Source organism: Cyprinodon variegatus, unplaced genomic scaffold (genome assembly GCF_000732505.1).
Source record: "Cyprinodon variegatus isolate N-32 unplaced genomic scaffold, C_variegatus-1.0 Scaffold552, whole genome shotgun sequence".
Classification (NCBI taxonomy): domain Eukaryota; kingdom Metazoa; phylum Chordata; class Actinopteri; order Cyprinodontiformes; family Cyprinodontidae; genus Cyprinodon; species Cyprinodon variegatus.
In genome coordinates this window covers 278,817-294,412 of record NW_015151005.1, presented here as the reverse complement: position 1 = coordinate 294,412, position 15,596 = coordinate 278,817, and the positions used below count along the sequence as shown (strand labels likewise).

The 15,596-nt window shown below is 38.4% G+C and overlaps 1 protein-coding gene across 4 annotated transcripts; it reads right to left on the bottom strand.

The window, feature by feature from the left end:
• Positions 1 to 1,130: 1,130 nt before the first annotated feature.
• nrf1 (nuclear respiratory factor 1) lies at positions 1,131 to 15,351 on the bottom strand. 4 transcript variants are annotated; one of them, XM_015391623.1, is made up of 12 exons: positions 15,239 to 15,351; positions 12,529 to 12,637; positions 12,253 to 12,397; positions 11,522 to 11,636; positions 11,293 to 11,419; positions 11,010 to 11,150; positions 7,734 to 7,892; positions 7,078 to 7,293; positions 6,876 to 6,968; positions 6,590 to 6,747; positions 5,049 to 5,170; positions 1,131 to 2,176 (listed from the first exon to the last, which is right to left on the bottom strand). In XM_015391623.1, exons 2-12 carry the CDS (start codon positions 12,595 to 12,597, stop codon positions 2,016 to 2,018), a joined length of 1,506 nt encoding a protein of 501 aa, XP_015247109.1. In that variant the 5' UTR covers positions 12,598 to 12,637; positions 15,239 to 15,351; the 3' UTR covers positions 1,131 to 2,015. The 4 variants fall into 4 exon arrangements, with proteins under 4 accessions (XP_015247109.1, XP_015247111.1, XP_015247110.1 ...); XM_015391625.1 differs by having other exon boundaries at positions 6,590 to 6,738; XM_015391624.1 differs by lacking the exon at positions 15,239 to 15,351 and adding an exon at positions 12,874 to 12,897.
• Positions 15,352 to 15,596: the final 245 nt, after the last annotated feature.

Genomic DNA, 15,596 nt, shown 5'->3' with positions numbered 1-15,596 from the left:
GCCTATAACTATAATGGTGCGGCGCCAAGGCCTGTTCGGATGGGAAGACTCCTCGTAATGCAGCCGACAAGTGAAGCCTTCTTTTTGCCTGTTTTCAAGGACAGTGTATCCCCTGAATCCTTTGGTATCCCATGATTCATTGCAAATCTAAGAAAGCCGGCTGCTGCGTCATCAGAGGAAAAAGGTAAATGGAGCTGAAAAATTGTGAATATTTTAAGTACAGTTTAATGTAATACAAGTATGTGAATAATTCTGATATAAACGAATATAGTTCATTTGAAATGGTTATTGAGTCAGATATGTAGTGGGTAATGTTTGGTTTATTGAAAGTAATGTAATTTGCTGACTTTGTGTTTCAACTATCACAGTAGCTAGGCAACAGCACATACGCTGAGTGAGCGGCGGAGGCTGGAGCTGTTTGAATCCATCAGCCAAATTCTTCCAGCCTCCTTATTTTCATGGCCCTCGAAGAACCCAGTCCAGGTAGACTGGGTCCTCTGAGGACACAGCCTCTGAATTCGAGCACATCTATAAATTAGCGGGTCGACCCGGGTCTAATGTTCCCATTGTATGGCGATCTAAGTCGTCTGAAGGCGCTTTTAACCCAGGTCGACATGGGTCAGTCAGATGTTCCCACTGTGACTAAAAGCCTCTTTATACTGGGTTTAAATGGCTTTTTTTTGGCCAGTGGAAAAGGGGTATTAGTGAAACAAAATTAAGCGCTGAAGTGGTCTAGTCAAAGTCTGGATAGATATGCAGTGTGGCATTATAAAAAAAAAAATGGCATCCTGTACTGCAAATTCTCCCATGTGGTAAAAACAATCTAGAGGGAAAAGTGGGTCAAGGTTCTGCTACTCTGATGTGAGACATAATCCTCTGATGCCAGTTTTACCACCAATGGATACTTTTTAAACATATATTTTCACTTTTTTTGCACAAGGTTATGAAGTTTGATCACAGCTTAGCTTCACAGCTCTGGAAATACAGAAATACCAGCAGACGTCCTAAAATGCTGACTAAACCCAAAGATATCGTACACCGCTACCATATCTCAGATATGTAATATTAAGAATAAAGTGGGAATAATATAAAACAGGACAAGTTGCAGATAAACATTTTACCTGTTTTTGTTTTATTATACAAGTTTGGTGGGAATCAAAGTGAGTTACAGCTACTTCAGAAATTTTTCATTCTGGAGACAATTTTTATTCATTCATTTTTGCTGCACAAAATGTTAATCTGCATTACAAATGTTGTAACATTTAATCCATATGTGACTTCCATCAATGAGTGAAGGGACTCTGATCAAGATCAAAATAATTCATGTTAAAAATAGAATAGTAAAGGGCACGCTTCCAAGTTCAGCCCTATAAATAAAAAACAAGACGGCTTTATTAATCCAGCAGTAAACAACACTGTGATGCATATCCTGAGACTGCGAGTTTTGGCATGTATATGACAAAAAAAAAAAGAAAAAAAAAAGAGGAAGCAGCAAGCACAAGATAAGACAGCATAATTCAATTTAGTTTTATCTTATGTGAAATATGGGAGTGTCTGCAGCAGTGATAATATTCGAGAACAGGAGTGACTGCTGATTGTGGCACCACATTCTAAAAAAAAAAAAAATCATCCAACAGCGTCAGATAGTATGTACATCATCCCAAAATTGGTCACAATAATGTGATAATGTGGTGGCTTTCCTTCCAGAATTAATTTTTTTTGGTACGTCTTGGTTTAAAGTGAGGGTTAATTTTAAGGAAATAAATACATAACACCCAACATCACAGAGCTTAAAAATAAGAAGATAAATGAAATTCACCAACAAAAGCAATATTTTTACATAGTAAACACGATGCATCAATAATCACTTCCCCTGCAGTGGTACATTTAAAAATATTTTCCATATTGTACAATGGGTCGTCTTGGAAAAAAAGAAAAGAAAAAAAAAAACAGTAGAGAAACAAATCTCCAAGATGGCTGTTCAGTGTTTTCTACTCTGTCCAAAGTCCTTAGTGTCACTGCTCCAATGTCACAACCTCCACCGCCTGGCCGTCAAGGGTGACCGTGTTGTCTATGCGCGTGGCCACGGGCGCCATTGCAACCTGAACAGGCCGGTTGCCCTGGGCGAGGCTGGTCACTACAGTCTGGTACATGCTGACTGGTATCTGGACCAATCCTGATGGGAAAGACACAGAAGCATTACCAAACAGTAGATTTGCATTATATTCTGTGTAAAAGAGTTTCTACATATTTTTATGCCACAATTTCTCAGACTAAAATTCAGAGTTATTAGCAAAAAAATAAAATAAAATAATTAACCTCAATATATATTAGATAATTTCACAGTAGCCAGACTTTAAACACAGAGGCTATCATAACTACAGACTCTCAGGATGAAAGAATAAATTGCTTAGATGAATAGAAACATGTATTCAATAGTGTATAGATGAATTAATGGGCCAATACATCAAAGGATGGATAGACGCATAGAGGAAAGTAGGACTGGATTAACAGGCCTATGTGTTGAGAAATGGAAAAGAGGAGGGGCATATCGATTAAAAGAATGAAGGAATGGATAGATGTGCAGACTAATTTAAAATGAAAGCGTAATGGGTCATTGAGAGGATGGATGGGTGAATAGGTAAAGTATACAATAATGGGATAGGGAATAAAGTTAGGAAATATTCATCTCTTCTGCCGTACTTATGCAGACCTGGAAACTATTAAAACTAAATTCCCAACTCATCCAGACTGTGCAGGAACCGTTTTTGTTCACTTATAGGGCAGAGTATCAATAGGACGTCATCAGCTCGCTTCCCCCATTCCCAGCTGTTTGAGTGTTGGAGTCTCTGCCTAGAGGGATTATTGCTGCGGCCGTGTGGCTCTTTTGCTCCTCCCTGCAAGCTGTCACTGTGTCACAAGAAGGCATGAATATGAGTTCAGGAGATGGCAGCGGCTTGGGCTAGCTCTTATCACAGCAACTGTAGACCCAGGACATTGCCTTTATTCATTTTATTATGATCCACCAAAATAATCCTCAGAGACCATGGAACCTCAATTATTTAGTACCCTGTGGGGTCTAGTGCTACACCTTGAAAGGCAGCATAAACTTAGAAAGAAACTGGTAATGGGTCTGGAAAACAGAGGAGAGTTTAGCTCATCATCATGATAAAAAATATTCTCATTTCAACACTACAGGACCTAGATGGTTATGATAGAGCCAGGACATGTATACTATNTCTTTTAACAGTCCAGGGATTCTTTGTTTATTGCATTTCTCTTCATGACAAAGCAATTAGCACCATTACTCTGATAGAAGGTACCCCTGTCCCAGTGTCTGTGTGCTACTTTTTGCCCTCCCAACCATGAGCTGATTATGGCAGACTGGGTTAGGTTCTGACCAGTTTCTCCCTGAATGGTTCCAATCTATTGTGACCACACACTTGTTCAGGAGAGGGATTGCTGCAAAGCAAACGGCTGAATGTAGTTGACTGAGCTTGTTTAGCTTTCACCAATTATCATATTATCAAGTGACACTTTTCTTTATCTAAAGTCTAAATGATTTAGAATGTGCATCTGTCAATATGTCAGGATGGCAGTAAAATCCATGAAATGTTTTATGAAATAATGAAGTATAATTAAGTACTAATATATTTAATTAAATAGGCAGCGAGTTAAACTCAAAACACACTTCCTGATGCAAAGAGAAACAAACGCTGGTTCTTTTTCATGTGTTATCCACTTTAGTTTGTTTGTCCATCACTGTGCAGAAAATGTGTATATAATGAGGTGGACTGGTGCTAATGTGCATAAACTGTATACAGAAAAACAAGAACACCTCTGTGTGCTGACAGCTGGTGAAGCGATTAGACCGAGGATTGATAATGGAGTGGATCAAGCGTTGTAGGAGGGATCTATCTATTCATGGCTCTGAAGTAGTCTGCTGTTCATATAGCTCTGATTGGATAATTGTGCAAATAAGAAAAATGAAAACTTGCAAAAAGTAGTTTGTGTGTGTGAGACTGATGCTACAGATTAAAAACTCCCTCCGGGTTTTGTAACCATATAACCCTCCCATGTGGTTATGTAGGTGACAACACACATCTTTTTGCTCCTTTTACCTCAGCATCCTTTCTTTTAATTATATTACCTACTAACCACATGCTTACTGATAGAAGGCTGCTGGATCCCTGTAATAACTGCAGCAACGTATCAAGTTTGGGTTGTGTAGCTACAAGGTGCACACAGATAAAACCCACCATCTGTTAAATCAGTGCAGAGTAGATTAGAACTGAGCGTCACTAGTGTGAAGCTTACACGTAGTAAAGCTAATTGGAGATGCCATATACGGAACCTTTCTACACTTCTTCATATTTTGACCCCAAAAGTCTTTTCTCTGTAGAAATGTATATGATAGACCAACAATAATTGCATGGCTGTGAAGTGGAAATAAAATAATGTATGACAAATAGCTTGCATTTAGATTCATCTCCCTTTCATCAGGTACCCCAAAATAAGACAAATTTGAGGAGCTAATTGCATTTAAATGTCCTCTGATTAATAATTTGCGTGTAGTTAAATATCAGAGTAAATGATACAGGTCTGTTTGGGCCTTGGAGGGGTTCAGGCATCAAAGAAACACACCCAACAGGCCTTAATGCAGGATTAGGTTATAAACCAGTTTACTAATCATAAAAAATCTCCCAGATCACTATTTAATCTATTATTCTAAAATGGAAATAACATGGAGCACCTCAAATAATTTAAATGCATTGCTGTCCATGATCTCTACTCAGACTATGGCTGTGTCCAAATGTCAAATAACAAAGATGGCGCAGGCACTATGCAGGGAGGCGGAGTTATGTGACCAATGAGGAGTGAAAAGTAGTGATCATCTGTCCGAACTGTCAGTTCATTATAAAGTCTACTATATTGTCCTATATAAAGATTGAAGGATCTAGGGATTAGGGCGGACATTCGGACATAACCTAAGTTAATCTCGCCTTTAGAAACAGGATGGCAGCTTCATATGAAGGATAGACTGATACCTGTAGCATCTTGGACTCCAGCTAGAGCCCCAACAGCAGCTGCCGTCTCTGCCAGGACGATCTGCCCCCCTCCTTGAAGAGTAGCCTCTGCCAGTGTCGCAACAGCATGGGCCGCTGCTTCACTGCAACACAATAATACATAATTGTAAACTGATTATTTGGGCTTTATTGCACAAGCAATAGAGGTGGATGGAGAACCTAGGCCTCTAGATGATATCTTCTGGCAAAAAGCCTAAAAGCTCTGACTTGCACACACAGAAGGGTTATTAGAGATGTGAGGTGAGGAGGTAGGAGTGTATGAGCTGTAAGAGGCTTTACTTGTCTGGACTTACAGAGAATCTGTCACATCTCCCCAAAGGCCAGGTGCTACAGCTTTACCAGAGCAGTTTTATTAACCAGATCGACTCGGTGGAATTATCACCAGCTTATTACCACTGCAGCTTCCACATCAACTCATGGAAGCGATTGCATCTTAGCTAACAATCATATTTGGGACAGAAACAAAAGATAAGCAGAAAGGAAGATGAGCTGCATGGGTAGTTGGGTGTAAAACACAACAGCCGTCTGGAGTTGAAAAAAAAAAAAAAAAAAAGACAAAATGTTCCATAGCAGAGAAGGGAAGCAGCTCAGCACGAGTAAACAGCAGCAGGAGAGGATGCAGGACTCAGGAGGGTGCAGCTAACAAGCCCCGATGGGAGACACTCATTTATTCCTGAAACGATTGCCATGACAGTGCTGCAGTGAAGAGTAAGCAAACATCGCATGGTTTCAATGAGCAGACCTGATGAATTCAGCAAGTTTTCAAAAATACAATAAAGCATCTTTAAAAAAGGAAAATCAAAGCAGTTTTTATTTACCACATATTTAAATATATTTAGTGCTTAAATAACCTACAGTTCACAATTAGGTTATTAATTAGCTTTTGAAATAATCAGCAGTGAAACCCAGTGAGCCGCAGCAGCATGCACCATTTTAATTCTAGATAAAAAAAAAAATGATATATATATATATATATATATATATATTTCAATGCTATTAATGTGTTAAAGTGGACTCCTCCAGGGTGAAAACTGCAGGATTTCAAAGTAATGCATCTGTGACAATAGATAAAAACAAATGGCTGATTTTAACCATCGTTGTTAAGGTAAATACAATTAAGGATAAATTGTATATATAATAAGAATATTGCAATAATGAAAATGTAAAAATAGTTATTTATTAAAGAAGTAACATATGAAGAATGAATATATAGTAGCGTAGGGGTTGGGGGAGATGAAGTCTCTCTGTTCCTCTCTTTAGACTTATAATTCAGGAAGTATAATCTGGGTGTGCTTAATCTAAATTGTTTAATAATTCTATGTATGACTACTAGTTCTTTAATTAAAATGCCTTACATATTCTGTTAGTAGCAGTAAAAAAACAAAACAAAATGTTTTTTGTCTAAACATTGCTTTAATATGTTGCTCTATAAATGCAGAAATGCTTCAGTGAGAACCTTAATGTGGACATTAGCCCCTCAGATCCCACCCCTGTTGGCTTACCTGTTGAGAGCCATAGTAACGGTGGCTCCAGGCTGCATTTCCTGACTAGCAGCAACAGCAGCTTCAGCCAGCGATGCTACCGCCTGCGTGGCCTCTGATGCTTGAGTTGTTTGGATAGTCATTTCTCCACCTTGAAGTGTAGCCCAGTTCTGCACCACCTTGAAAAGTTGTAGTTTCAGTCGAAAAAAAAACAAGGCTGCCGTGTCCTAACTTTATCTGCAAATCCTCCGTCACTATGCATGTCTCTGATTTCAGTTCTAGAGATATCAACTCGGAGTAATGTTACCTCGCCATCAGTTGAGTAGTTGACCTGTGCCACAGTAACACCGGGGAGTTCTGAAGCATCAGCCAGGGTTGCAACTGTGTGTCCGGTGCCAACCTGAACAAATCAGTGAAGATTTCCTGGATTATTCTTAAAAAAAAAACAAAAAAACAAACAAAACATGCAGCTGATCAAAGATCTGCTGAACGCACAACAGCATGCACACCTGGATAAGTGAGACGGTTCCGTCAGGATTGTTGACGGTCTGTACGACGGTCTGTGATGGCACGAGGTGAGCAATGCTCTGGGCTGTGGTCAGATGGTGCTGGGCAGTGGCTGTAGTCGTTATCTGCTGGTCCTCGAACGCATACAACAGATCCTCACGATTGTGCTGTTTGTAGCAGTTCTTCACTATGGTCCGTAACGCTTGCGTCCAGGACACCTGAGGAAGCACAAAGGCGTTTTTATGCTAGTTGGGGAAAATTGGAAGGATGGATGAAGAACTCTGTACGAAGGTTGCATGAAGAACTCTGAATAAATGAAATACGTTTCAACATTTACAGAGTTTTTAGCCCATTTTAAAACCGGAAATATAAATGAGTTAAATGGATGGATGACAGGTAAATAAATAAATATTCAAACTGCTAAATTCAATTATTACGACTTTTAGGCAAAGGAATGAGGAAAAGAGGTCACATTTTTCCTTAATTATGTGACCTGCAGTGGAACCTTTTAAAACCAATCAACATTGGAAAACCCTAAACGGGTAATTATTCTCACAGAAACAATAGTAACTGCTTCCCTGCTTGTGGTTTAATAATCAAAAGTAATGACAACCTTAAAGCATTATCAGTCAAATGATTAATTGACAATGTGTCTCACTCTTTGTTTCTGCTCCTCTGTGCGGACATCACTGCGAACATTAGCCCAGGGGATGTCCTCAGGCCACCACGCAGGCTTGCAGCTCTCCTTCCCCCAGCCAGGTTTCCCTCTGCCTGTGGAGTACTTCAGCATCTCTGGGATGAAGGCTCGCAGCTGAGCCTAGAGCAAAACGCAAAACTAAATCTTTCAAGCCAAGAGACACAAATTGTAACACACAAACCCTTGAGAAGGGATCAGTGGAAGTGTATTGATTGAACCCACACTGCAAATAGAAATGGGGTTGCTAAAAAGAGAACATGTTCATTAGGAGAGCAATCTATGGCTGTGGCTCCAGTCTGACCTGTCAGACTGACACCACAAGAACCTACCGTGTTGCTCTAGCAGTAGCCTTTCCCAGTAAACGGGCAGCACACTTAACATGACTAAGCACTTTATTTGCAACACCTTTCAAACACACTTAATCTTAGTTCTCCCTTTGCCCCCTAAATTACAATCACAAATGTCAAAGTAGTCATTTTACATGAGCTTGGCATTGTTTTTACTCCTGGGTAGAAATCAACAGGAGTCAGACCCCTTTTACTCTGATACCACGGGATGAAATCTAAAACAACCAATAGCCTTTAAGCTTATTTGTTTAGCATGTGATACGAGCATGTGGTTAAAGTTGGTTCTAGAAAGGAATCCCTAAAAGAGGATCAATGCTACATGTTTTTACCTGCAGATTTTCATCAATAACAATAAACACATCACCTCTATCTTCAGCTTTATAATAATAAAACATAAATTTAAACTGTTGAGTTTGATTTCAAGTGATGGACCAAATGAAAGTAGTTCAATAATCGATTAATCTCTCGATTATTTTATTGATTCAGAAATTCATAACTAGATAGCCAAAGGTTCCTTAAAGCAGATTGTTTATGAAATTAAACCAGGTGAAACTAACACTTTTCCACTTGAGGGGTTCTGGGTAGAGAATAGTGACAGGCAAAAACATTTTTTTTATTATTCTAAAATGCAAAATTTTCATATATTTAATAGATTCAATCGATTACTTAAGTAGTTGGCGATTATTTCAATAATCGATTGTTTCAGCACTAATATACTCACAGAAATGGTGCACTCCAAGTTTAAGATTTATGTCTTTTCAGATCATTTAAAACACAAATCTTTTAAATAAATCTCACATGAGTCATATTAATTAATTTAATATAGCTTATTTAGAATGAATGTTTACTCATAATTAATACTGGTGACAGAATTTATAGCAAATACATAGTTTATTTGTTTGACTTGTATAATAATCATGTAAACCTTACGCAATTCAAACAATAAACTTAAATCGAATAAATACACTCATTTGTATTATTTTGGAGTAATCATACTTACAATACATCAACCTTCTTATTTTGAATTTCAAATAAATAAGCTTTATTATACAAATGAATATGGATTATGTAAGGTTTATTTGATAGATTTGTGTTGAAATTATCTAACAAAAAAAAATAAGTAACATATTTCTGTGCATGTAGCTTAATCTTTGCTGTGTCCCCACAGCATGAGGCTACTGCTGTCACCACCATCCATGTTTCACTGTGGAGACGGTGCGTTCAGGGCCGACAGTTTTCCACTAGAGTTAGCATTTTGCATACAGAACAAAAAAAGGATGTTTTCGACTCATTAGATAGCTTCTGTGGCTAATAGTTACAAAGAACAAATTAAGGGTTGTTACAGAAATTGGGTGAAAAATATTAACAATTACATTTTGCCTTTTGCTTGATGGTTTGAACAAGGTAACAGAGCATTTGTGCTCAAGAATATTTGATGTTTTTCTTTATATTATAATGTTTTCAACATGTTTTTTGTATCTTTGTAGGCTTCAAATACATGATGTGCATCTATTCCCTTTTAACAAGCATACAGTCTCAGTTACTGGCATGCTATGGAGGGGTTTTAGTGCCAGTGTCCTCAGTGTCCCGGTAATATGCACACATCACCAGGGGATTATATTGCACAATGAGGCACTGCAGCGTCTGCCTACCTTGACATCACGGGCTAAATTTGGTTCTAGGAGAAATAAATCCCAACCTCCTCCCTATTAGACCCCCTTTTCTAACTTGCAATCAGCGACCGGGAAACTGTTTTTCAGCGTATCGCATCAAGAGATATAGAAAAATGGACCTCACGAGAAAATGGAGGGTGGACGCTTAATTAGGAAACTACATCTGGTAGTTGGAATAATGGAGCTTCGCTTTGTTAAACAGGGGGATGCAGCTTGGATTATCCAAGGGCAGGGACTTAGCAGTAAAGGGATTCTTGCATTTCCACCTGTGGGTGATGCGGATGTTTGTGTGCACGGCCAGATGGCTTAATTAAAGTGGCTAGCTTGTTAAGTGGCATGTTGCCCTCATGCAGACCACCCCATCCCCCGCTTTCAATCTTAATCCCCAAAGCAGTGGACCAATCGGAGCTCAGGACGGCAGCTATATTGCCAGGTCCCTGAACCTGACAAGGCTGGGGGGTAATTACAGGCTCAGGGAAGACCTGGGATCACCTGCTACAGATGCTCCTTGTATGTGATAGAAGCTTATCTGTGTCAAACATATTGTAGCTATATGAAGATTATTGTATGGAGAAACTTCTGTCCTGTCCCCTAGACGCATCCTTCTTTTCAGAGACAGGACACATCACGTTTCTCACAGACGTATCTCTAAGAAAAGCCAAACCGTTCCACCTTTGACATGCCGAGTGAAGCAACAGGTTACTCCTGATAATCCCATCCTACAACCTCCAGAAAAACAAGAAGCGACTAACACCTGGCCTCTGAGGCTTTATCTGGCCCCAGGATTGGCTGGGACGCTCCCTGGACTGTTGACTGTCTCTGAGGGCCGCTAACGTGCCCTACTCTGACGATGATCCACACAGTGCGTCAGCAGCACGGGGATGGCAGCGTAAACAAGCCAAGCTCCCTCGGGTGAAAAAAAACTAATGCTGCCAGCGAAAGGCTTGCCAAGAGCAGACGATGCTGCACTTCCTTTCACTCTCTCATAAAGAGGAGGTTTTGCTCGACCTTAAGTGCTGCTAAGTCTTTCGGTGTTACTATCAAAGCTGACATAAGCAGACCTGACAACGGACAAGAGGAAAACTTTTTTCCTTAAAATGTTTTCTCTTCAAAATGTTACTTTGTCATGTAAATAATAAAGCATAAACTTATCTTGTCACCAATCTATTTTTACAGCCAAACATGTTTATTAGGACAAGGGGTGTGTGGGGTCTCACCTGGGTCATCTTATCCACAGAGACTGGGATGCCGTCAATGGTGAGAGGCGGCAGTTCTGAGGCCAGCTCTCCACCAGCAGGCGCGTGCTCAGCCAGGGCATTTTCTAGGTCCTCCAGCATCATGCTCTTATACTTTCTAACCTAGGGATCAGCAATATTAAAAGATGAACTGCGATGATTTTCAGATAGAAAAAATAAATATTTTCTTAACTCATATGACATAAATTGAGGAAAACATGCTGGATTATGAATTTATGTTTTTTGACTGTTACAATCTACTCACTACGTTCTCTAAAGGGGCAGCGCCGAACACTTTAAAAACCGGATTCGGTTTGGAGGGAGACACACAGAGCACTATGGCCTGTTGACCCACTCTGGTGGTGTACTCGTCCAGTGTTGCCCGCAGTTTCCTATAGAAACACATCATCTTTACCCCTTTTGTTCAATATAAAATGTCTATAAGTGCCGTTTGAAATGTTTAATGCTGCATTTTTAAGGTTGGAGAAACAGACCTGAGCAGACGGGTTTGCTGCCTTTTGCGGATAGAAGGATTTGACTCAAAGATGTGAGGTCTTTTTCGTTTCTTTCCTGTTGCAACCGCAGCAGCAGCAGCCATACCTACTGGACCTAGAAGCAAAAAAATTAAAACTTTGATTGCTACAAAAAGAGGCACTAAAAAAACCTTTTAACAACAGTCTGATTCATGCTTTTAAATTAGCATACAATCAGACATATATGGCTATGGGTACGAATTTAAAAGAAGTTGACAAAACAGAAGAGAAAAACAGCTTTAAGAAATTCTACTGTTCAGACTCTGATTTTTAAATTGGAAATACAAAGGGTGACTTTTATTGCACTTCAACTATTAACATGCAACCAGAAAAAAAAATACTGAAATAAGAGATGAGGATGGGTGGAGAGTCGAAATCTGGAATAAAAAAATGTCTAAACTCATCTAGAAAACAAATTAGTTCACTTTTACATATTTCAAGACTGTGAAACAATCATGTATACGGAACGTTTGCACCACCTGCTGGTAAATTGAGGGAATTACACTATAATTAAGCTGTATGAATGACTATTTCCTTGCTGGTGAGATGCAATCCCCTAAAGGTACTAACGGACAAGCAAATACACTCTATTAAATAAACACTTTCTTACAATAGTTCACTTTTATTAATATTGCACAGGAAAATACTTTTAAACCAACACATTTTCCCAAGCAAGTAAATATTTTTCCCACCTGCAGCAGCAAGGTGAGCAGTGACCTCATCTGTGCCGGCTGAATTGAGGATGTCTGTGTCATCGTATGGGTCATCGTCTGGAGAAGATGTCGAGTCTTCCTCTGCGCTCAACATAGCGGTGTCTGTGTAGGTGGTCACGTGTACCTACGGTAAATATATCAGATATTTCTTTAGTAAATTAAATATTAACAAAAGACGGATTATGTTGTGAACCAACAGAGGAAAATATTGTCTTTTTGTAAGTTAATAGCCAGAATATGAGTGGCGAAGCAAACCTGTTGACTGACAGCGCTCGCTTCGATGGTGGTCATGTGTTCTGTCGGGTTCACAGAGTGTTCCTCCATTTTTAGCCACCGACTCTACGATGCTAGATCCACAGTACAACTGAAGAAGGTTAGAGAGTTTTTGTTAGAGAACATTAACAATCCACAAAATGGTTTATAAAGTATCTCTGATATGAACTTTAGAAATTAATGGTCAGGGATTCTACAAATACAATTTCACAGAGTTTAAGTTATTGTTTAAAAGAAAATAGGTAAAAACATTAATCTAAATGTCTAGATCCTACAATAACTTGTTACTTGAAAGAAAAACTAAATGTAGTCTCTGTTTTAACTTACAGATATGTGAAACTCCATGTTTGCCACACTTAAGTTTTCTGTTTTGTGAAAACTGGTAGCTTTAGCTGAAAGAGTGACCCACTTAGAGCAGTAACGATACCAAAATAAAAATAAATAAATACATGAACAGTTTGCATTTAAGATAAAACAAACCATTTCCGTCTGTCAATATTCTCTATCCAGAACTCCTCAAGTGGAAAAGTTTTATTTTCACCTGGTTTGATTTCGTAAAAAGACTTCTTAAGGAACCCTTTGCTATCCAATTATTAATTGAAAAAAATAATCGACAGATTATTCGATTTGTGAAATAATTGTTACTTGCAGCCCTGGTCTAATTCCTGATATGTGATGCCAATTTTCTTAAAACAATGTATTTTTATTCTTCCTTTTAAATCTTCCAAAAATTGTGCAATGATAACAAATGTTACACAAGTTTTAATTTAAACAAAAAGAAACATTCATTAATGAATAAAAAAGCTGCATATTAGCTAAAAATATTGTCCAGCCGATATATCGATCTAACGGTAGTATGAATACTCTTTCAAGGTTGGCAGAAAAATAATGAAAAAACTTTCTTTGTCAGACTATTGTCTACGGGACAGTTAGACAAATGTGTTTATTTTCTACGTTATTTTATTCCAGAGTAAGGAGCTGCTCCAAACTCTCCAGGAGTGGACCATAATGATCGGCTAGATTTAAACAACCTCGCCTACTTAGCAGCAGAGTTATATTAACAAACCTTTCTATGACTCCTGCTGTATAATTCAAGCTGTTTACGTAATTTGGTTAATATGTAAATATAGATCAGAATCAATCATATTAGAGAATAAGAAATGAATTTGCTATTAGGGGACTATTCTAGGGATTAATGATGGATAATAAGCTATTTGGGTTAGGTCAGAAAATGCAGTTTGTAGACACTTAGGACTTAGTGGCAATTATTGATGTTTTTCTGATAGATTAAGATAAATGGGGTGTGACAAATAAGAAAACAGCAATATCTATGCAGCTAGCTAAAACAGGAATGCTTCTGTAACAGTTTGGAGATGAAGGAATTTTTTTAATGAAAAAATATTTAGTTATACAAAAGTTTTTATTTGTATTTCTGAGGCAAAAAAAATCCAACAAATCAAAGTTCTTACAAGGAGATCCAAGGAAAATCCTGGGTATTTTCTTATTATTACACTAACAAAGATAATTTCAGATGTGTATTAGGTTTCCTGCAATATGGTGAAACCATGGAATTATTACTCTATAGCATTAAGACCTAAATTTGACACTGCTGAACTATTTAATTGTGGGACAATAAAGGGATCTGGTTTGAATTTCTACTTGAAGATGAGAAAAAAAATGGACAAGTTTATATTGCAGATCATTACAAAAAAAGGTTACATATGCAAAACACAACATGTTTTTCATTTGGACAGGACACAAAGCAGGAAATCATAAATGACTATGTTTCACATGGGTTGTTAGCTGTTAATTTCATGACATGAGGCAGATATGTGTGCTTTTAACTGGGTGCATGTATGAACAATAGGGTTATTACAGTCTAAGCTATCATGAAGGGAAATAAAACAAAAACACAATTAAGTCATGCTTCCATAAAATAAATCCAGTATTCAACCTTTTATTAGTTGAAGATAAGACTAGATACATATGATAATTGGAGCCAAGTAACCTTATTAATGATTATGACACTTATGTTTGAGGTTATTATCCTATATATACACATTTTAAAATAAGCTACACATGTAAGGTAGACCTTACAGGCTTGTTTGCAATGAAGCCTACTGTAAATCAATGGGGAGCCACATAAATATGTTGCATACTTCATTAAAGCTACATCAAGGCTCATATCAAACAGAAATAAAGGCCAGAGGATGTCTAACATGTTTTGTTTCAGTCTCGTGAGTCCTCTCGGAGCTAAGCTAGCTATGTCCTACATTCGGCTAATTAGCTTCCCGGCTAACCATTAATCGGTGCCCAGTCGATTATCCGGGTGAATAGCAAGCCTGTTATTACGAAATAACTATTTTTAACTTCGAAATGCGAACAAAATTAATTTCCATGTAGACTGGGATACAGGCAACGGTTAAACGGCAGCTAGCATAAACGCGCGGAATATGAAACAAAACCAGGCTAAAATGAGGCCTACAGTTCATCCAGAGCTGCTGCTCTGTCTCAATATCGAAACGCGCCAACAACATATTTCCCTCCAAAAAAAAACAGCCTTAAATGCTAAAAGACTAAACTCTGAGACGGAATCTAATCAACCATCAGCTTTCGGCCCTGCGCTGCCGGGTTCGATGATGCGGCTGCGCCGGGGCTGAAATAAATGGAGATTGCGCGGTAGGGCACTAACCTCAGAGCGGCTGCGCTACTTCGGGCCTGCGCCGTGGATGGAGCTGGGCTTTGATGGAGGACGGAGAGAAGCCAGCACTGAACAGAGCTGCGCTCATCTAGTGATGCGTTCAGGTACCACCCCCTGAGCTTCTACATCCAACTGTCACTGTAAAGATTGAGCCAAAAACACGTATGATAATAATAATAATAATTATGATAATACTAATAATATTTCACCTTTTATCAGAAGAAGTATAATATAATATATATTTGTGTGCAAGAAAGGAAAAAATGATGCTGGACCTAAATAGTATGCATTAATACTCTAAATTTTCCTCTTTACATATTAAGAATTTTTCAGATAATTAGTTTAGGGT